The sequence below is a fragment of the Rhyacophila brunnea genome, unplaced genomic scaffold (assembly GCF_057557595.1).
Source record: "Rhyacophila brunnea isolate RB1 unplaced genomic scaffold, BYU_Rbru_1.0 scaffold_12, whole genome shotgun sequence".
NCBI classification, from domain to species: domain Eukaryota; kingdom Metazoa; phylum Arthropoda; class Insecta; order Trichoptera; family Rhyacophilidae; genus Rhyacophila; species Rhyacophila brunnea.
Genome location: NW_028232774.1, coordinates 23,067,383 through 23,092,003, shown reverse-complemented (window position 1 = coordinate 23,092,003; position 24,621 = coordinate 23,067,383). Strand labels below are relative to the sequence as shown.

At 34.9% G+C, this 24,621-nt stretch overlaps 1 protein-coding gene across 1 annotated transcript in view; it reads left to right on the top strand.

Annotated features, from left to right (window-relative positions):
- Nucleotides 1-24,621, top strand: part of LRP1 (LDL receptor protein 1) — a 221,064-nt gene that overhangs the window by 76,171 nt on the left and 120,272 nt on the right. The window contains exons 2-9 of the mRNA XM_085960995.1: nt 7,264-7,371; nt 14,595-14,741; nt 15,878-16,006; nt 18,560-18,682; nt 18,839-18,964; nt 19,490-19,631; nt 20,160-20,275; nt 20,404-20,566. Of these exons, the coding sequence (XP_085817121.1) occupies nt 7,264-7,371; nt 14,595-14,741; nt 15,878-16,006; nt 18,560-18,682; nt 18,839-18,964; nt 19,490-19,631; nt 20,160-20,275; nt 20,404-20,566 (1,054 nt within the window). The remainder of the gene's footprint in view (nt 1-7,263; nt 7,372-14,594; nt 14,742-15,877; nt 16,007-18,559; nt 18,683-18,838; nt 18,965-19,489; nt 19,632-20,159; nt 20,276-20,403; nt 20,567-24,621) is intronic.

The window sequence follows — 24,621 nt, the reverse complement described above, 5'->3', positions numbered from 1 at the left end:
AAAAAATATATTCATAATTATGTTGTACAAAAAATAAATATAATTAATTTTAATAATGTAGTAAGTACGTGCTTCTTTTTATTACCTTCAAATAACATTATGTAATTAATACTTGCAAACAAAATGAAATTACGTTTTTCCTTGTGTATTTTTTTGGTATATTTGACGTTATGTTGTTAATTGGGTAGTTTCCAAGATGCTTAGAGAAAATGTGGTATTTCAAAGAACTATGAACTCATTGCATTATTACCACAGAACAGATTAATACATAGAATTCCGATAGGCTATACCCCAATACAATTTTTTACACAGGGTTTTGAATGTGTGAGTTTCCTACAAGAATGAACCGCACATTATGTACGTGCAATAGTGTGTGTGTTTGCAACCTTCAAATACACAAATATTGAACGTGCGCCAGTGCATAAACCTAGAGCAGTTGTCAGAACTAAGGACAAGCATATTCTTGACAAGTGTTTAAGTTTATCCCATATTCTTGCACACTCGAGAGCGGTTGCCTGTTACTCCACACCCGTTAGGTACATATTTCAGTTGCCATTATTTCTGAGTACTGATATAAAGTTTTTCTCTTCTACCCAGTTACGCTATTTATACACCTCGCAACCCCCCCCCTTGAGGGTCGTAATCCACAGGTTGGAAACCGGTGATTTAACATATTCTTAAAATAATAAACGTATTTACATAATATTGATTCAACCAGTAAATATTTTCGTTAGATTAAAAACTTTTTTTGCCTGCCTTGTTTTTAGTCGTGATAAAAGGTGTGTTTTTTTTAAAATAGCCATCCACTTGTTTTAATTTAATTTTTAATTGTGTTAGAAATAAATTATAAATTTAGTGTTTCTTTTTATTGCAGTTCCACGTAAATTATTAATCTCTGCACGTTATCTAAGAATACCTACTTTTCGACGAATCAATAATTATTTACTTCTGAAGACTCGAGGTCATTAGGTTATCTCTTCATATTTTTAAATGTATAAATAATGATATTTATTAATAATGCGATAAAGGAGATGACTGAAGAAGATCCAATTTAATGTTTATCTGTAATCTGTAATAATAAATTGATATCGGTTGATGGGGCAAGAAATTACTTTATTAGGTAGGTATGTTATGTAATATTTTTTTGTTATTATACAGTTTGATAATTTTATTTACTAGTGTACTGAGTCGAATCCTGGACATTGAAAGGAACTGATATTATGGAGACCGGAGGATTACGAGTTGTGGCCGTAATCATGAAGGCATTCTTGGTTGATCACATTACCAACCCGCAGGGGTGTCAATAAGGTCGATCGCGAAATGATTTTTGGCCGATTGCCAAAAATATTTAATTTATTTATTCATAATTTAGAAGTAGTATAATGGTATTTTTTACAACGTTTTTATTAGCTCGTATTCTTATTTGTCCGGTACAAAGCTTGCAATCGATTTTTAACTAACTTCTCGACTAGCTAGGCATTTGAAACTTTTAGAATGTATCAGAACACGATGCCAATGCATTATTTTAATACTTTTAGCCATCTTTAAGTAGAATTGAATTCATTTTCAGTTAATTCTGTTTTGTATGAAAAGTTATGTCGGAAGAAATCCGTAATCCAATCCACTATTATTGGTTGCTAGGTGGGTGGTCCTAGCAACTAAATTATTAATATATACGTGCGTTACTATGGAGATCAAAATGACATTTCAGTATTCTATATTTGTTTGCTAGTTTGTTTTTTATTTACTTCATATCAAGTACAAGTTTGAGCATATTGAGCATAATAATTCAACAGAAAATTTTAAAATGTTGTATATAAAAAGTTCTTTTTATCTTGTAATTATTTGTTATAAATATTTCTATTATCCAGTAGGCAGTAATGCTACAAACTATAATATATTTGGTAGCATTTAATATATCGTTACTTAGGGCAGTGACTCACTTCGTATGAGTGGTTTCCAAGAGGATATCACTATAAACTGTCAGACTGTCAAATAAAATTGCCGTTAGCTATTGTCTGAATAATTGTAGATTTGTAATATTTTTTGTTTTTTTTCTTCGTTTTCTACGCGGGTTAATCGAATTTTAAATCTTGATTTAGGTTTCCCAAACTTTTTCTGCAATGGAACACTTCGCAAACCCGGAAATTTTAACGGAACACTCAGTTTATTTTGCAGGTTATTTATTAGCGCAGCTAACCGTTCTGCCAGTTTTGGCAACTGTCGTTAAACTGACAAGACTTGTCAGCCGGTCAGTTAAAAAGAATATAGGTACCCCATATTTTTCATGCGCACGGTGTGAGAAAAGATGGTCCTCCGCCTGTACCTAGATCATGGCCCCCACCTCCCAAAGCGCCCCCCCAGGCTAGGAACTTTGGCGGGCCCCCTACTTGCCGCTAAGGTTAAAGACAATGTGACGATTTACAGTTGCATATTCCAAATGGTGTTCGAGGTAAAATTAATGGTATTTTTAGCGATTTTTTGTATTTTTAATACACCCACTGTTATGTTGATATGCACAATTATGGACATGTCAAATATCGACAATAATTAAAAATTGTAAGTGTGGTAAAATCACATATTATTAAATGTTAGTATGCTTGAAGTGAAATAGCGCCGCAGGCGATATTTTTTTTACTATTAGTGAATGTTTGTGATGTGTGTTTATCTCACTTGGCTGATCGATCTCTCACACCGGGCCCCCCGTAATCCCAGGCCCCCAGGCTAGAGGCCTGTCAGCCCCCCTTGTGGGAGCCATGACCTATCTAGATACTTGACCTTATAAACATCAGTGGAGATTTCTCGCCTTTCAATATGAAGTAGATTCATTAATTATTTTAGTTTTACTTATTTTACTTCTACTTAGTAGAAGATCTTTAAATGTATTGCAGTGTATAAAACCTTTCCAAATGGTCGCGCAACACCTATGCAGGTTCGGCGGAACACTGGTGTTCCGCGGAACATAGTTTGGGAAACCCTGGTCTATTGTATACTATATCTACTTATAGGTATAATTATATATAATAGGATTTTTCTTCTCCAAAGTATATAGGTATTATGTAAAAATTAGTTGACACCCCTTATAGCTACAATCAAACGCAGAAAGCTGCATAATTCAGCCATATATTCCGCATTGAGAAGTATAATTTTGTTACGTAGGTACCTACCTACTCCAAATAAGTACCTAATATAAATTGTTAGTGAATCAACATTCGATTCTCGCCGGAAGGAAGCAGTCAAAATTCTTTTGCTCATATCTCACTATTGACGCTTCGCCAGAAGGAAGTGATTAAGATTATTTTCATCTTTATTGCAAATTATTATCAGAAGCAGATACCTAAAGCTGTGTTGGATGTAGCTCCGGCAACCGTTATATTGTATTATATCTCTTAGTTCTTACTTATAAAATTATTATGTGATTAATGATTATAATATTATCATGTTATAACGTAGTGGATTAAAATATATGAACATTATCGTTTTAATATCCGTAAACCCATAACAATTTAATCAAACTCACAAGGTAGCAGAAGCGTAGATAGAAGAATATTCTCTTAACTCGATGTCCAGGGCGTTGAGGATCTGATACTACTTGCTCAGGAGAGATAGGTGTACCACAAGTTGGTCGCTAACTTTCGATAGAAGACGTCACCAAAAGATGATACCCGTATTATAATTCATCGATATTAATATTCTTATGTTCCATTATGTCCTTGTATGATTCTATTATATCCCTGGGCAAGCCCTGGCCCCCTAAGATGTTGATCTCCACCATATAATCCAAAGCCGACTATAGTCAGGCCTTAACACGAAACTGTAGACTTCGATGGTAGTGTTAGTTATTGCTCATACTTAGAATGCAATGTGGTAAAATGTTAACATCTACCGTATTGCATTCGAAAATAATCAATAGACAGCACTTTCTTTGTCACTTGTAATTCAGTGCCACGGCCTGAATATTTGAACGCAATAGCGAAAGTGTGATCGATGTGTGTAAGGATTGCAATACCGGTATTTGAAAACCGAGATTCCGCTATTAATTTATCGATACCGAAAGACCAGTTGTAAATATCCAAAATACCGGTATTTTCGGTATTAAGAAAGTAAACACGTTTATTTTTTCGAAAATGAATTTAATGTTATTTCTTCATTAAGTTTTACTCTATTGACTATTAACTTGAGTGTAGAAAAGCTCTGTTTTGCCAAGATGCAAATATTTTAACTGCAGACGCTATGTACTCAGCACTTTTTATTTAAGGAGTTGATCGATCAAAATACACCATTAATCAATTAGGTACCTGGTTGAATAAAAATAAGGGTAGGCACAGGAGAGGCGGATTGACATTTCAGATGTTTTCTTGCACAGCTTCAGTACATACAGACTTCTATATTTTACTTTCATAAATATTTAATCCGATCACGAAATCAATTACCTACAAGGTATTTGTAAAAATCAGTAGTTCTATCATATTTTTAAAGGTCAACAGAATAATTATTATATACGTAGTACTACTTAGATGGTTTTGACATAAAATATCAACGTTTTAAAGATTTTTTTTATATCTATATTTATCGGTAATACCGGTATTGATAGTTTCATTCGGTATTAAAATCCCTACCGGGATCCACGCACTAGTTCGTATGAACAAACTGAACGTAGAGGTTAACATTTTTGATTTTCTTCCACGCTTTCAGAGTCAATTTGCAAAAGTATTAAATATATATATTTAATTGAATATATCCACTCTCTCCAATTATTGATAAGTGAACACTTGAGGGGACATCGGCGTTGACGATGGCAGCCGTTGCTTTGCTACGTTGATTGAATGATTCGAGTTGTAGTTTCAGATCTACGTTTCAAGAACTCTGTATTCAAAATTGATCGGTTGTTGAGAACCTTTGATTTAGTAAGTGCAATTTATGAACTTTTTGTAATTTTTATTTTTGCATCCCGTGTTACTTTGATTCCAGAAAGATTTTAGTATGGTTGCATTGGTAACTATATATAAATAATGATATTCATTCGTGGCAATTTTCTCAATGTATTGGATCAATATTCTGGGTCCAAACACACTGAAAAACAACATGTGTTTTTTTTACATACCCGGGATTCGAACTCAAGACCCATGACATTACCTATATTATGCCAACACGTTAACCGATCGGTTATCTATAGTTTTATATAGGTTTAAATTATTCGAAGAGCAAAACGGTCTTACATGTGCGCCGCGCCTCCTTTGCCCTATAAAAATTGTCTAGAATTTACAAATAATTTGGACCCAGTCCATATCTTCAGCAGGACAAAACAATATATTGTATTGTGTCTATATCTCGCAGTGGCGAAGAGTACCTGTTGGAGGAATAGGTATAGGCTGTTGGTAACAGAAAGTGTTATGACGGCCATATTAACCGGTCTTGAATTTGAATTTTGTTTCATCTTCAGTATTTTACTGAACATATTTAATTTTTTTATAATAGATATTACTAATATAGATTTTATTTAGATTTGGATTTAGATTTTATATATAGATTTTACTAAAAAAAGACATCACAGTAAAAATATAAAATTTCGTACATACATTTATTTTCACATACATTGTTTGATATTTTCAGTACATGTATCGGGTTAATAATAAACGTCATCAGCGAATTTCTTTGCAAAACGTATGTAGGGTATGTATGTTTTGTATGCGTGAATCGCTCGCTCGTGCTACTGTAATGGTGGTTTTTTATAGTTTATACGACAGAACACCTATACGTAGAACTTTACTACAATCAAATTAAATCAAATATCAGTACATATCGATCATAGATGATATAGGTATGACAATTATATAATCTCCATAATAATCAATAATACCCCATCACCACAAGCCACGATGGGTCGTCTTCTTTAGAATTCAGGTGCCGTTGAATGCCAGATTGAGATTAGTTCTATTTGTCTCCTATATTGAACCACTGGCATAGGTCAAGGTCTGCTCCGAAACACTCCATGACGCGTCTGGCCTTTGATGATCGTGAACAGCGAGCGGACAATACATCTGTGCAATTTGGTCTGATGGGATAATTGGATTATGCACTCCCCAATGACAATGATTGCCGTGGCGAACTGCTCAATTTTCAACAAATTGAGCCCAGGACGAAGTAATAGACACGAAATTCCATTCTACAAAGTAACGTGTTGCCTTAGTCTTTGGAATTGTTCGGCTATAATAGTTTTAGTCTTAAATACCTATATAAGGTTTGATAATATTTCTAATAGTTATGAAAGAATGTGATTTTAGGTATGATATTGTCAGTCAAATAATATAGGGGTGGGCTCTAAAATGTATTAAATAAATCTTACCTTCATATTTCCAATTTAGGAAGTTTAGGAGTTATATATTTATTGCGAATATTTTTTTTCTCAACAATTCGAGATTGGTGGATTAATTTATTGTACAGAATTATATGCTGAAAATTTCTCGATTTCTCGTAAAATTTAAATAATAATATTCAAATATTATTAAAAAATTTTGAGAAACGAGTATCAAGTTGTCTCGAGGATTCTTGAATACAACTTCTATCGAGTGGTACAATGATAATCTTTTCTTACAATAATGTTGCGACAATACGTCTTATCATTGGTAATGAATGCATATACTTCATTATTTCCGAAATTTCAGGGGGGTATTTATATTTTAATAAATAATAACATTGTAAGTGTCTTTGTGTATCTTTGATTTTTCAAAAAGATACTTTGCCAATAAAACAATTCAGGCCTTGTCTACGTGGCGCGTTTTGACTCGCGCGCATTTCAGGTGCATGTGACCTCATTGAGCCGTCCACACGCACTCGCGCCGTGACGAGTGTCGCGCGCGGTCGAGGTACAGGCGACCTGATTGAGTTGTCCACGTGCACTCGCGACGAGACACGCGCCATGTGGACAAGGTCTTAGAACTGAATGTATATGCAGTGACCATGGTGAAGTTGCACACAAGGACACTGGATTGTTAACTGGTATTACTAAACAAAACATTATAATTAAAAATAATATAACTATAATTATCATTGCCCTCCTGACCCTTGTGACAGAAATGCCCCCCCATTCCTAGCTCATTGAGTATGACTTATTTATTACATTTTTGAGTTGTGGGATGCTTCAAAAAAAATCCTAGTGCTACCACCCATTTCTAAATTTTATTATTAAATTTTATTATTAACATTAAGATTTTTTTTCATATTAATCAAGAGAGTATTCTAATTGTTTAATTTTTTTTTCAGAGAGCAGAGGGAACAACACTTGCGACCACGACGAGATCAAATGTGACGATGGAAGATGCATCCCCGTCTGGAAGTGTTCTTCGAGACGAGCATGCGATGATATTTGTGGTGAGGAAAACCTTCGTACCTCAGCAGAGAATAATATATAATCAGGGAGAAACATCGCTTGTTTGTAACTATTGAAGCAGAGTGTTTACTGGGTCTTTAGCATACAAAAGCGTACCCTAGGTAGAGTTGATTATTTCCCGAGAAAATCTCAATCTCGAGATTCGGGATTTCCGGAAATTATGAAATTTTGAATTCTCGAGATTCGGGATTTCCAGAAAATAATTCTCGAGAATTCCCGAGATATCGGGATATTTAAAAAAAACCTGTAAAAATCCTAAAATCAGTGTAAAAACAGACATATTCCAAAAAACATGACTTTTTTATTTATTTAAGAAGACGAAACAAAATAGAAGTAGGAAAACAAAAATAATTCAAAACATTACTTATTTAAATAGTAAGTATTTCAAAAAACACAGACTGTCAATCGCTGCGTCTGACAATCGCATACGCTTTTGAGACACAAAATTCCCTGATGTTGCAGAAATTGCGCTCATTTTGAGTCGACGTTGGCTTAATTGTGTTAAATGCCCCGATCAGTCTTTGAACGTTTTATGTCCACTTTTTTCATATAGAAAAACGTTTTTTCAATTAATATGTTATAATAAAGAAATCCCGAATCCCGAGAAAAGATTCTCGAGATCCGGAATTTCCCGAAATGTTAAAAATTTCAATTCTCGAGATTCGGGATGGGAAGTCTCGAAAATTTCTCGAGAATTCCCGTGGGGAAATACCCGAAACCCAGCTCTAACCCTAGGATAGCACGTACACTAGTTCCGAATGAGAGTTTAGAATATAAACTGCACCGGCTATGGTGTCATACTGAATCATAATTATAATCAATATTACTTTAATATTATTTTTTAGTAGAAAGTTATTATATGAATAATTAATTACAAGTAAAATGAACTTTTTATATACCACGTTTTTAAATTTTCTGTTGGATCATATAAACTTGACAATTCTATGTATTAATAAATACTTTTTTTGTACTTGATAGAAATACTGAATAAATATAGTATACTGAAATGTCATTTTGACATTTCATATTGATTTCCATAGTAACGCACGTATATATTAATAGTTTAGTTGCTAGGACCACCCGCTTAGCAACCAATAATAGTCTTTTACTTATTACGGATTTTTCTGAAATAACTTTCCATACAAGAGAGAATTAACTGAAAATGAATTTAATTCTGCTTAAGGCTATTATACCTCATCTGAGGCATGGTCTAAAAAGATCGTGACTAGGCGATGCGCGGAATGCGGGTCGCGGGTGCAAATGACGGAAGCCGAACGAAATATAATTTGTCATGAAAGTTCAACATGCGACCTTTTTATGTTATGTTTATTATTATATTCGTAATAATAATAGTATATTCATTGACATGTTTTCTTTTTTAAGTACATACGTAAAGTTTTTTAGTCATCTTTACACGATTTAAGAATATTTTCATCCGACGCCATGACAAAACGAATCGACGTGCAGACGCCTCGACTATCGCTCTCCGAATGACAACGCGGCCGTAATTTCATTCTACATACAGTTGAAAATTATTTGCCGTTTCACTTATGTACGCTCTTAAAGATGGCTAAAAGTATCAAAAGAACGCATCGGCATCGTGTTTTGATATATTCTAATAGTTTCAAATGTAGCTAGTCGGGAAGTTGGTTAAAAATCGATTGCAAGATTTGTACTGGACAAACAACCACCAAACAAACAAGAATACGAGCTAATAAAAACGTTGTAATAAAATAAAACAATACTTTAATGACGGTATTTTTATTGATTAAAAACCAGGACTGGTATTGACAGCTTGGGTTGGCATTGTCATTGTTAACTGATAAAAAAAACAAAAATACATCATCTGTGTTCACCGTGAGCTGTCGTACTAAGTAATGTTCGAAATTTATTAGAAACAATGAGAACGTTAATTTGATATTGATAGTACCTACGACTTGATACCTACTTACGGGCACCTACCAGAATTTTATATATATATATATATATACGATATGATTGTATTTAAAATTTACTTACCAGCATATTTTCGTCGGTTTACCCCTGTATTCTGGTGGTTGGTATTTTTAAGTGTTTTATTTAGACATCCCTTTGATGGGCATCGGTGTCCGATACAGCAGTTTACGTCGATCTGTAGTACGGCCAGGCCAACTGTATACGTACACATTTCCAGACACGGAATAAATCAATCACAACTTATTGTTTAATTTATTAATGTATTTTAATTAATTAAATTATTGTTTGCCGAATAATACTCGGATATGTTAAACATACATACCTACTTACTTAATTTGGAACATCCACAGAAACATACATGTTTAAAAAAACCTAGATTTAAAATTACAAAAGATGGTTGCCGATATAATAACACCTCAGACACATTGTTGATAGTAAATTTCTGTTGTGATTATTAATATAGTCGGTATAGATTGCTTAACTGGTAAAGCATATTGGCGTGGAAACCGATTTACGCAAGATTGCATCCCGTTCAGCAGTGGCGTGGAATGACTTTTGTTTGCAGGGATGCTGTTGAAAAATACATATTATACAATATGTACCTATACCTACCAAATATTATTATTGCTAAATATCTGGATATGTTTGTGTAACTAATTGAATATTGGCGTTTGATATGTGGTGATGCAGCCTAGTAGCTCTGATATAGAAAATAAATAAAAATGTACCTACGTAATAATATTAGAATTAGAACCTTTTAAATGAACATTTTCATAATAATAACAAACATAATATTATTAGTACCCATATAATTACCACACCTATCGATTATTTCTGGGGATGCTGCGCTTCTACAGCATCTATGCACGCACGGCCCCTCAGTATCCATATTTTTCAAAAGTATTTTATAATACGCAGTGCTCGAAATGGAATATTTTACGATTCGGAGCGCTCAATTTTTTCCCGAAAATATTAAAACGTGTTTGATTTTTCTGTTATATCCTACCATGCGTTTCGTATTAAACTTTATGAAAAAATATGTAATGTAAATTAATTTAATATTTTAGTAATTCTCATACTAGAACGTAATTTACATTTTTTCCATAAGACGGAGCCTTTAGAATTTCACGAATCGTAGTTGCGTTCCGGTCCGCTCCGGTCAATTTCAAGCCCTGATAGTACATATGTTTATGAGATGTGCTAAATAATGTTCAATAACGAATGCTGCATTCCTAAATCTTGTGTATTATTGATGGTATGAAAATGGATTGATCAAGCTTTTGGTATGCATAGTGATTTGATTACTGTTTATAAATAATTGAACAATGATTAGTTCACCAATGTCCTTGCCAAAAGTCATTGATGTAACCGAAAATTATAACTGATTGGGTCAAAGAGACGAATCATTATTTATGATTTTATGAATATGACCTTATTGTCATATAATTACTGTATTATTTTATTTTTGTAATTTTGTTTTCTGATGTATTTTTTATACCCGTCTTTTTTTGTCTTACTATCTCCATATACCAGTGGTTTTCAAACTTCTTCATTTCATGGCGCCTTAAAAATGTATGTTTTTCGCTATCAATTGGATTTTTCCTTCAGAATTTGATTCGAAACATTCCTTTAGCTTTTACGAGCTTTCAATCACAATCAGGCGAAAGTTGCTTGTCCCCCACGTCAATCTTCCTATATCGTACCCTCGCAACTAAACTGCCACAATCCAAAATACGACAAACAGAGAAAATCAGCTTTGAAGTTTTTATCTTTCCCATTTTTGTACTGTGTTTTTGAAATATGTTTAAATATTGAATGAAGTTTAGACTTGAATTTGATGACTTAGGCATAAAGCCCACCAAAAAAGCGTTCGGTGCGCTCACTACTGAGTAGGTCCCCTCCCACCCGCGCATTACCCTTCACCTATGTAATAAGGGGCTCAAGGAGCACAAAATAATTATTATTATCAGCGTCTCTCATAACAAAGCAATAAAAATATTATTAAATTTCTCGGGGCTTGTAATTAATATCGGACACGCAATAACTAAACAAAGAGTTCATTGTTCTTAAATAATGGCTTCTCGCCCGTCTTATCGACGACGCTTCGAGGAGCGTGATTTTGCTTGCCGTGTTCAATGAATGGACTACGTTGTATTTTCGTTAATTCGTATCGCTGAGAAGCCAAAACGGTGACTCATGGGGCAGGCGGGCACAAAGCGTCGTCAAATCCAGTGTGCGCTGGCGTATTTGATTATGTTGTATTTTCGATGATTCACATAGAAAATGCGCGAGCGCCCCGTAAGCCTGCTTTAGTGGACTTTATGCCTTAGAGATATGAAATTTTCGGTACATATACTATGAACGATAGACAATGAAACGTAGTAATTAACTCAAAACACGTAAATTTGGACTTGTGGCGGTTTAGTTGCGAGGGTGCGATATGCAGTATATATTTGTTTTGCGTAAGTATTCCTCCGTTTTTCGAAATGTTAATGAAAATAATGTACGGATTTCGACATAAGTAGGCGAGAGTGTAGGTTTTTGAAAGAAACATGAATCCAAAGGACAAAGTGTAAAAATAAGAACTGCCGTCCTCTCACAAATGGTCACTATAGCGAGAATGGAAGAGAAGTTTGCATTGACTACTTTTACTGAACTTACATAATTTGAAAACACCGCAAAGGACAATAATTATAATACCTATAACTACCAGAAAGATCTTTTTGAAAAAAATACGACGCCCAGACCGGGACTCGAACCCGCGTTCACTGTATGTGCTCCACGAACGCTATGTGCGTCTAATTGCGACGATTTTTACAAACAGCATGCTATTAGAAATAACAAAACAACTTGTTTTTTAAATGTTTAGTTACAAGATTTATTTATGATGAACCATTTCTTTTATTCAACGAATAATTCACAAGATTTGAGAATGTAACATTCCATATATGAACACACATAACTTCAAAACACCTACTAGAAAAAAACACACTTGAAAAAAATACTAATGGGATATTTCTAGTAAGTATAATATATCTGAGGTGTTTTCAAGTTATGTATATTCAATATATGAAATGTTACATTCTCAAATATTGTGAATTATTCGTTGTATAAAAGAAATGGCTTATTAAAAATTATTAGCAAGTTCAAGTAGACGTTATAACTAAATATTTGGCGAGAGCCGAGCGTCGGTTAGGAATTACGGCAATTAATATTCCTTGATTTAAAACACAAAAACCGATAGACAATAATAACGCAATGTTATAAGCGTCATTATCGCAATTAAGTAGGAGACCTGTAGCTTAATTGGTTAAAGAATATAGGCGCGATACCAGTGGATATGCGGGTTCATATCCCGTCAGGCGTCGTATTTTTTACAAATGTGATTTTTTCTAGTAGGTGTGAGGTGTTTTCAAGTTATGTTCAGATTTATTTGTACTTTATTCCACAAATATTTTAAAATATCTTTCATCTGAGAGGACATTATCAATTGATCATGTCCTTATAATGTCCTCTTAGAAAATACCGGCCTTGTTTGTATTTTAAGTATTTGTGAAATAAAATACGAATAAATTTGAAGGTGATAACTAAACATTTTTAAAATGTTCCTGTTATTTCTAAGCAGTTTCCATCCTGTAATCGCCTGATCACATAAACCGAAGCATAAGAATCTAGCATTATAATTGTGCGTCAGTGTGTTAAATTACGTTTGTCTGGAATTATTTATTTTTCTAACAGCCCGTGGCGCCTTTGAGAATTACTAGCCGTACACACTTTGAATACCACTGATATCTATAGTACGAAAACTATAACACAAATGTTAGCTTCTATTCAAAAGTATTAAATGAGGCATTAATTTGGTCATATCAGGATTGTTGTATCCATTGTTGTTTGTAGGATTCTGCGAATTCGAGGATGTGCTGTATGTGGATAGATAGAAAAAATCTTTTAATTGCAATTCTCAGTACATCATCAATGTTATCAATTATCATGCAACATACTGCGACTCTTCATTGTGTCTTAACTTATTACAATCTGTGTGGTCCAGAAAAAATGGTGCAGACATCCGCAGCCTTTTATCTTATTAACCCAGCGTAATTAACCTTGGCAAATATAGAGGATCAACATTTTCAATTTTAAGCAATAACAAAATTTTCGAACCTTAATATAAAAACATTAAAAGTATCAATGCTTTACGACTTTACGTGTAAGTAAGCTTCATTCGTCGTGAGACAAGTTACACCCTTTAAGAATCCAAATTACTCTACGTTATCTATGCATCTATTCTATACACAAGGCTGCTATCGGCGGCTATTGAGGGTAGTTTATTACATTTATGTATTGAGGTATTATAATTGTTACAATAAATTAACCGTTTCTAAACTGTCAAAACTGTCTGTCTCGCTCTAAAAGTTAACACAGGTTAGAGGGGGCTCATAACATAACATAAAACATAGCACCTTTTGACAGTTTAGTTAGACAGTTAACTTATTGTAACAATTAATCACTCAATACATAAATATGGTAAACTACTGTGTATAGCCATGTGTATAGAATAGCTTAGCTGGAGTTCTTATGAGGTTTCCTTCAAGCTTATTTTAGAGCTTGTCCTGAAGAATTTTTTTCAATGGCTTTATTCTATCATAACTATACGAGTATAACTACATATTTTCTTTTCGATAATTCGTCAAATGCACATTTTTCAATTATCTTTCTTCAAGACAGGCACGCTTTTCACTCTCTTGAAGATCATCGGTCACTTCTGCTCTTAAAGGATTTTTGCCCGCCCTCACGTGGCACGGTTTCCAATAAATACTCTGATTTTTAAAATTTGTATGCACCTGTCTACCTGTGTGGTTGCACCATGACATTTTCTGGATTAAAAGTGTATCCATATGTCAGGTTTATTGAAGACTAATCAAAGCGCTCCCCAGATATCATTTTTAGTTCTATACTGTGTATTTTTGTTTTATTGTTTTTTTTTTTATCAGACTCATAGATCGTTCCCTGCAGTTGTGGACTAAATAGAATACATAATTTCTATTTATCGCACACGACTTGGTCGACGATCGGTGACAGTTGGACAGACGATTATCGAGAATGGTTGGTAACCATCACCTGTCACCGATAACCTGTTTATTTTTTAATCAACGCATATTGTGAACATTTTGAATTAATAATTTGTTAAATCCATAATGTTTTCCAATAAATAATCCTTTTTATAATACGGTTGGTTGTTATATTTCAGCGAACAAGTCGGCGTGTCCCGAAGATCAGTTTGAATGTGCACTGACGAAGAAATGCATTCCTCTGGGATGGACATGTGACGGAGACCCCGACTGTGGGGTGATCGACTTCTTGACGCCGGACAATTCTGATGAGGCGCCTACCAAGTGTAATTTTTTTGTGTTTCTTATCTTTCACTTGTTTCTTCTGCAATCTCCAGCAATTTTCCAGCCACTCCTCCCATACATAATTATAATTAAACTATTTTTATTCAAGACTGAATTGAGGTTCTGAGGATTAAACAGATACAAATGTACCGATGACCAAATTGAATAAGTTGACTTCAAAGTTAAATACTATTATAACAGCTATCTCATTTATTTCCCACCGCCTGAATTTTGGTTGAGTGAATTTCTAAAAACCAATCTTAGTATGAGACTGTTAAGATCGAAGAAGTTGAAGAAAAAATTCTTGTATATAGATGGAATCTAAACGTATGAAAATGATGGCAGAAAAAAGACCATTGGAACCACCGATTTTCATTAATAATCTGAAAAGATAAGAGATCATTAAAAAAAATCATCTTCGTCATCATCAGGGGCGCGACAACCCGGTGTGGGTCCTGGCCTCCTCCAACAGCTCCCTCCACCTGTCCCTATCCAGTGTGGCCGCTTTCCAATTTGGTACCCCCAGAATACGGCAGTCACTGGCAGCTCCATCTAACCAGCGAATCTTTGGCCTCCCTCTTCTTCTACGTCCTATTGGATTGCTGGACATCACTCTCTTTGCCGGTTCATTGTCATTCATACGGTGCACATGACCTAGCCATCGCAGTCTCCCAATCTTAATTGATTGAACTGCGCTGCAATCTTCGTACAGTCCGTAGAGCTCAGCATTATATCTTCTCCTCCAATTGGTGCCATCCCTGATCGGTCCATATATACGGCGGAGAATTTTTCTTTCAAAGATGTTCAGGGCTCGTTCATTTCGCAGAGTCAATGTCCAGGTTTCCGATGCGTAGGTGAGCACTGGCTTTACAAGTGTCTTGTAAAGAGTGCTTTTAGTTCGACGAGATAGTAAGCGGGACTTAAAATGTCTTAACAGACCAAAGTAGCATTTATTCTTATATATATTTTATATATATATTTATATTATTTTAAAAAAAATCATACAATTTTAAAAATACAGAAATCACAGAACGCTTCATCTGGAAGAAAATTCAATATTTTTGATTAAGGTAGTTACAATCCATAATATGTTCAAAATGGATCAAAATGTCTAATAATATAAAATATGTCATTTCAGGTACGCTGCACACGGTGTGCCCTCCTAACCAAGCCAGATGTGCTGATATGTCCGTGTGCATACCGATTGAATCTTTTTGCAATGGCGTGGGTAACTGTCCGGATAACAGTGACGAATGGGACATATGTCGTGAGTTTAAATTGACATTTTAATTTTCTTAAGGTACAAATACTTCTTTTATCCGCCCAAAATGTGCCCACCGTAGCGTGGTTGCGAAGGATGGAGGTAGGCCGTTAAGATCCGACACAAATAGTGCACACTAAGTTTTGTCAATCAAACGTATCTGTTTTTATTGAACTAAGACTACAATGTGTAGATAGTGTTTGTTAGTTTTAAAAATTAAACCCTGCCTAATTCAAGCCATAGTAGATAATGGTCAAAAAAATATTCGTTTATCTATAAAATATCTACAATTATACCATTATTAAACCATACATAATTTTAGATATTTTATAGATAGAAGAATCATTTTTATCAATTATGGTTTGGTTTAGATAGGGTAATTTGGTATAATTTAAAAAAAACTAACCAACACCATGTGTAACATGTATTCTTAATTCAACAAAAACAAACAAATATGACTGAAAAAGTGTTCACTATTTTTATCAGATCGCCCATAGCATACCTAAACTGTTATGGTTTGGTTTAGACAGGATTTAATTGATTTTTAAAAACTAACCAGCACCATCTTCAAATTGTATTCTTAGTTCAATGAAAACAAATAAGTATGACTGACAAAGTTTAGTGTAGCAACACTATTTTCGTTGAATCTTAACAGCCTACCTCCACCCCTCGCCACCGCTGTAGCGTAGTGGGCAAGACCAGCCATCTCTGATGCCGTGGGTCGTGGGTTTGATTCCGCGGCTGGACACAAAAAATGCATGCTGTTGTTTCAATGTGCGTTTGATTCAGTACAAGTAGTAACAACCATTCATACTAAAAAAAGTCCATTAAAATAATTTCCATTCTGTGGAGGTCCATATGCTTCGCTTTGGAGCGAATATAGTATTTTTTTTTCAACGATTATCGCGGGTTTGATTTAGTAGGTAGATATTATGTAATACATTTATCACATGCTATATTGAATTGAAATTTTAATTCAGAATGGCACTGTCACATAAAATGTCACTGTAAATTTAAAAGTATGCAATATTAAAAAGATGTTGAAAAGAATCGTCTTGTGTAGAGATGGAGCTGAAAAGTTTAAAAATGAAGCAGAAAAAGGACTCCTAGTGACGAAGCCCACTAGAAGCCGCGTTCGGGGCGCTCACTACGAAGTAGGCCCCCTCCCACCCGCGCATTACCCTTCACCTATGTAATAAGGGACACGAGAAGCTCAAAATCATTATTATTATCAGCGTCTCTCATAACAAAGCAATAAAAATATTATATTATTTCTCGGGGCTTGTAATTAATATTTACGATGACATCATTCTACCAGCGAAATATCGGACACGCAGCAACTAAACAATGAGTTCACTGTTATTAAATAATGCCTACCATGCCAGTCTATCGACAACGCGTCCAGAAGCGGATAAAGTAAAACAGCGCGCGCCTCTTTTGCTTGCCGTGTTCAATGAATGGGCTACGTTGTATTTTCGTTAATTCGTCCCGCTGAGAAGCCAAACCACGGGTGAATTATGGGGCGGGCGGGCACAATGCGTGTACACACTTGTGAAATTTTGCGCGAGTGCCTCGCTCGACGCGTTCTATGGGCGCTATCGCCTAGAATCTCTAATTTCTAATAAATCTAATAAGGCTTCATAGTCCGCAACAGCTGTCAATATAAATAACTCAGATCAGTGGCGAAGGGTGGAGGTAGGCTTTTAATAATCCGCCAAATAGTACACAATGAACGTTGTCAGTCATACTTATTTGATTTCATTGAACTAATGATACAAAGTGCAAATGGAATTGGTTAGTTTTTTAAATTCAATTAAACCCTGTCTAGACCAATAAAGTTCAAATGTATTATGATGCACGTCGCGTACGTGATGTCACAGTAAGCTGCCGCTACGGAAAAAAAGTGTGTAATGTCATTTTTCTTGGTGTTTAAAATGTTTTCAGACTGATGGTCCCATCCCGTAGAACTTTTTGAACCTTTAAACGAACATTGTCAATTGGCAAAATCTGCCGAAATCACCAGAACAATAATGTGGTCACCTCACGCGACCACACTGTATCGTCACCCGCATGACTAAATGAACATTTTTTATCATTTTCTACATGCCTACACTTTTTTGACTCATGTCAAAATCGCGTGTTTTTTGTTTTTAGTGGTTGGCACTGTGTTTTCTATAAAAATGTTGTCTATTATCTATGGTCTGCAGGTTGTGATATATTTAAAATATTATCTATGTATGCAATATCGCAAGTAATTTTAACGTACGCACACGTAGAAACAGTTAAAATTAATTGAAATTAGCATGAATTGAATAATAATTCAAAATAGGTATTAATACATTAGAGTTGGCACTCTCCATCATTGAATTTATGGAGATGGTGATCGTTAAAAATATTCTGCGGAATGACGAAACCATAGACTAAATTTATCACCGTGACAGCATGACAGTACGCGACGTGCATCATAATGTATTTGACACATAAGTCCCACTCGGCCGAGACTTCATAGCTTAATAAAAAATAAAAGAATACGCTCTATAGATGTGTTGATATTTTCAGGAAATGCTTCAATGCAGTGTAATAATGCCACGATAAAATGTAGTCATGGATGCCGGACGACTTTCGATGGGCCCACATGTTATTGCCCACTCGGTGAGATGCCAGAAGGTCCCACTTGCACTGGTAAGTTGGTTTTTCACGTTCCTGTGAAACCATATACATTTTGTTATTCAACGCCTGTCTCCCAGAAGAATGGTGGAGATCATTTTATTGAATTTGAAATGGAAAATGAAATTTAAAAACATGTTGTTTATTATTGTTTGGTTTTCTAAAATTCAGATTTAAATGAATGCAGCCTAGAAGACAGCTGCGACCAGGGTTGCCAAAACACGATCGGTTCATTCACTTGTTCCTGCGTGGAAGGATACCAATTGGATTCTGCTACACATTGCAAGGCTATTAACGGTAAGTCAAAGCCGGGTATATTCAGGCCGTGGCACTGAATTGTGAATTGTGGTGATAGTGCTAGTTATTGATTATCTTCGAATGCAATATAGTTACCTGTTACGCAATAAATGACAATTTTCGATTGCATATTTCATTCAAATTATTACCATTTATTTCAGTTTGTATTATAATAATTTAACATATCGACTGCTTAATCAGCAAACCGGCTAACTCCATCTGGGCAAATTGTTCAGGAAGGAGAAAAAACTTAATAATTTAATTAACGAGCGGAATTTAACAATAATATAGATATATAAAAATACAGTTTCAACATTAAGTTGTTCCACTATACCAGTGGTCCTCAAACTGTGTTCCGCAGAACCGAATATATATGATTTTTTTCAATTCATATTAGGTAGGTACTAAATTGGTTTTAGTTAAAGTTTCGTAAAATCCTGTGATGGAAGAAAAATTAATCCTAAAATCAATGAAAATTTGATTGCAATCCTTGGCATAAGATTTATCGCTTGATTTTTATTCCAGTACCTCACGACGAAGAACCATCTTTAATATTCTCCACACAGCGTGACATTAGACGAGTCAAGTTAGACGGCAGCCCGTGGCCTGGAAACTCTACCATGAAGTTGCTCAATTCACAAGTCTTGGAGTATAATTTCGCCAACAGGTTATAAATTGTCTATTTTCCATAATGTAAATGATTATTAGCAATTATCGATAAAGTTTTTTTGCTAAGGCTTTAAATTAAGTTGTCAACCAGATTGTCAGAATGTTTTATGGTCTTAGGTATAGAGTTATAGACTGTTACCTGGGTAGTATTATAATCCCTCAATAAATCGACCCACAGAAAAAGATTACTGTAATTATGACAGTGATGCAGATTAATTCATATAGTTCTAATTTAAAATAAGCCGTAATTCTAAAATTTTTAAATAATAATTTTTAATTTGTAATTACATTTTTTTTGAAATCTACATTTATTAAATTTCGAATTAAGAAGGTTTTGCGTGTTGGCTTTTTAAAGGTAATGAAAACAGTATGCACAATAACATTAGCAGTATTTAGGCATTGAAGATATTATTAGCGGAAGTGTATTTTTTACCAGAAAGCTTAGCGAAGGAGATTTAAATCCAGATCACTTGACTATTGTGGTTATATGTTTCTTATTAATGATATATTTTATGTTTTTTTGCAGGACTGTATGCTACATCCACAATAAAGTGACAAAATCATCGCTGAGTTGCTCGAGTGTGGACGACCTCGATGAGAAATGGCTTATGCCTTCCCCTGACGTGTTTCCAGAAATGGAATGTAAGAAACAAAATTATTACTAATACAGTTTTGAACGGAGAATGTTCACAACTCTTTCATTCTAAAACAGTATCAGAACGTCTAAACTATACCTAGTAATTTATTATTCTTTAATTGTTGTATTGCAGCAATAATCCAAATTGCTCTGGACTGGGTGTCGGGTAATTGGTATATGCTGGACACCTTCCGAGACGTGATCATTCTCTGTAACAGCACCATGGACGCCTGCGATGTGCTGCTGGAGATTGACATTAGCAAACCGCGGGGCATCGCTCTGGATCCTACCACAGGGTAAACGGTTACATTTTTTTAAATTTTATTTCTTCATTTCAGTTATATTGAATTTAGTGTCAGTTCATTTAGGTACATTCATATTTTAACCGGTTCTATGCCTTCAGCGAGTTTTCTCGCTCTATGAGGCTGTGATTGACAGACCGCACATACAAATTTTGCGAGTTATCTCATCCGACTTTAAATTCAAATTACTAGTCACTGTCAATTGATTTGCATAAACTAAAAAACTAAACACACAGTGACATCTGTTTGAATAATTATGAAATACTAAGCCACAAATTATCGGTATTACAGCGATTGTAGTAAGAGCTTCGCTCTACATTCAACGTATGTCATTTAAAATTTGCGGTCTGTCATATACTACGAGGGTGGGTCAATAATTCCTTAGAAAAAAGCATTAAAACAGTTTTTATTTTTGTATTTTTTTTTTATTTCTCAACATAATCTCCTTGGAGCTCAATACACTTGGTTAGACGTTTCTCAATATTTTTTAAACCGTCAGAAAAATAAGTTTTCGGAAGGTCCTCAAAATAAGCATTTGTCCGATCGATGACTTCTTCATTTGAAAAAAAACGTTGTCCACTTAGCCATTTTTTTAAGTTTGGGAAAAGGAAAAAGTCACTGGGGGCTAAATCTGGCGAATACGGTGGGTGGTCGACCAATTCGAACTTCAATTCTTCAATTTTAGCCATTGATCGTAAACATGTGTGAACACGGGCATTGTCCTGATGAAAGAGGATTTTTTTCCTGTTTAAATGAGGCCGTTTTTCTTCAATTTTGTTTTTTAGCTGGTCCAATAAAGATGCATAATAATCCCTTGTTATTTTTTTTCCTTTTTCCAAATAGTCAACGAAAATAATTTCACGTGCATCCCAAAATACAGTAGCCATAACCTTACCAGCTGATTTTACGGTTTTCGCCTTCTTTGGACATGGTTTGCCTTTGCAATCCACTGCTTTGACTGTTCTTTCGTCTCGGGAGTATAGTGGTGTATCCATGTTTCATCTACAGTCACAAAGCGACGAAAAAATTCATCCGGATTGCGTTGCATGAGCGACAACAGGGCTTTAGAGGCCACCACCCTATTGCGTTTATTGTCGACTGTGAGCAAACGCGGCACCCATCTTGCAGAAATATTTTTCATGCCCAATTTGTCATGTAAAATAGAAATGACGCTACCTTTTGAGATCCCTGTAACCTCAATTATCTCACTCAACTTTAATCTTCGGTCACTTAACACCATATCGTGGATTTATTGATCATTTCTGGTGTAGTCACCTCTACAGGACGTCCTGAGCGTGGTTCATCCTTTGTTGATGTACGACCACGTTTAAATTCATTTAACCAGTTATAAATAGTTGCAAGTGAAGGAGCAGATATGCCGTGAACTAAATCCAACTCATTTTTTATTTCCTTTGCTGTTAACCCTTTTATATTAAAATGTTTAATAACAGCTCTAAACTCAATTTTCTCCATTTTCCACAAGCAAATTTTTTTTTAAATGTACGAGAAACACACAACAACCCGACCAATCTGATTGAAACTTCGCAGCATACTGAATCGGTAGTGCCGCTGCATGAAAACAAACCGCTTACAGTACTAGTCGCGCCACCTGTCGGCTTTTCTAAGGACTTATTGACCCACCCTCGTACCATAGTAATATTGTGAGGCATAGAAAAGGTTAACTACATAGTATAGTAGATGAATAGTACACCATACATACATAATAAGCTTTGTAAATCATTTAATTAGATTTTCTTCAGATTTATATTTTATGATGCCACCATGCGAGAAATAAATTAAACTAGAAGAGCTTTGCACTTCTATAGTATGAAACACGTGTTTCCGAACCACTTGCAATCATGTGTTCAGTCCGAAGAATTTGGACTATAAAAGAAGGAATCTTATACATTATTTTCTATTATGACATTTGAAATTATTTTGCAAGCTTATGAAGTATGGTTAAGTTGGTAGGCTCTACAAATATTAAGATTGTACAGTTGTCATCACATATGCAACGGTGGCAATTTTTTATGTTCATTGTGAATGTTTACTTGAGTGCAGTTTTTCAACTTAATAATAATGCCGAAATGTAGTATTATTGTTTGCTTATCTACTCATCGTGATGGATTGTCTTTTTATACGCCCTGCAAATTGGCAAATAAATGTCATATCAGTAGTGTGAAGTTCTCTACAAATGAACCTGCAATGCGAAGTCATTTGTAGCTAAATTCATATATGGACCGATGGGCCCTTTTTTAGCTTCAATTTCATACATTTAGGTTCTATCTCTATAGACGGAGGTTTTCAATATTTTTGGTTGGCTATTATGGCTATTGGCAATTATTGGTAATTGATGGGGTATGTCACTCCTCTGCTGACTGCCTTAACCTGATAGCTGCCCGTAACGTAACGTTTACGTCATGCAGGGCGGCGATTCAGGCACCCGTACCGTACGATATACGCCGAGCCGTTCTACGCGCTTGTATGAGTCAAATATTTATTTATTTAATTTTAAAACGTGTAACTCCATTTCTGATCAGACCTTGCAAGCAAAAAACATTGATATACGCCGAGCCGTTCTACGCGCTTGTATGAGTCAAATATTTATTTATTTAATTTTAAAACGTGTAACTCCATTTCTGATCAGACCTTGCAAGCAAAAAACATTTGTACGGCCCATACATCGCGAGAATAAGGGAATTTCCCGAGAGGCCAAATCAGGGTTAGCTCAAAATTCCCCTGCACACTGGGATATCTTGTACAATAGGCAGTTGGTATGATTCGATAGTGATGCGTCAGTTGTCGCCGGAATATCATTTAGTCGGGATGCTAATTCGGAATGCTTTCTTATTCAGATTTGCGTTATAATTGGAATGTTTTCAATGTTTTTACATTGAAATTTAATTTCTATTGAGTGACCAAGTGTTTTTATTAATATTTCATATACAATTTGCGTATAAAAAAGTGTTATATTTACGAGTTTTGTTTTAGATTTTACCTACTAAACTTGAATGAAAAGAAAGATTTTCGATGTTTTTAGATAGAAATTGACAAAGGACTAAGTGTTGTGACTATTTTTTATTTGTATTTCGGATTCGATTTGCGTATACAAAGTGTTTTATTTACGAGTTTAGTTTTACAAATTTTATTATTCAAAATGGATGAGATCGACGAAGTTGGTGAAATCGATAACCTTATCGAAACAGTTGAATCTGAAGACGATGGAAGTGATGATTCGGATGTCGAACTTGAGGAAACTTTGGAAGTCGATGAAAGTGAAATTATCACACCGGAATCCACTGAAAGACCGACATTTGAGTGGAAATCGGATATGTTTGAGCCACGCGCATTATCCTTCGATGCTAACGTTTCGGGATGCAAAGCTGATAATTTGACTTCGGATGCACTCGAAATGGACTATTTCAAATGTTTCATCGATATTTCTTTTGTTGAAATGTTAGTCCGAGAGACCAACAGACAATTTGTATTTGCCACAAAAAATATCACAGTTTTGAGTGATCGTCTACGGCGATGGGTAGACTGCACAATTGATGATATGTACACATTTTTGGGGCTGTGTATGCTAATGTCAAGGAATTCACGGAATAAAATATCTGAACACTGGTCTATCCACAGATTGTTATTTTCACCATGTTATTCCGAAACCATGTCCAGGAATCGTTTCGAACTGATGCATCGAATGTTGCATTTTTGTGACAATGAAACGCAGGTTCCCGGAGATCGACTATATAAAATTAGACAGGTCCTGAAGGAACTGAAAATTTCTTTCAAGCAGTACATGTGTCCATATCAGAACATATGTATTGATGAGAGTCTTCTCCTTTTCAAAGGCAGACTTTTATTCCGCCAATTCATCAGGACGAAGGCTAGTCGTTTCGGAATAAAATTTTTTGTAATGGCTGATTGCAAAACTGGTTTTGTCTTAGATGTAATCATTTATACCGGAAAACAAACTGAAATTGAGAAAAATAATTACATCGGTATATCGGGCAACGTGGTGGTAACGATGCTTGGACCATACTTGGAAC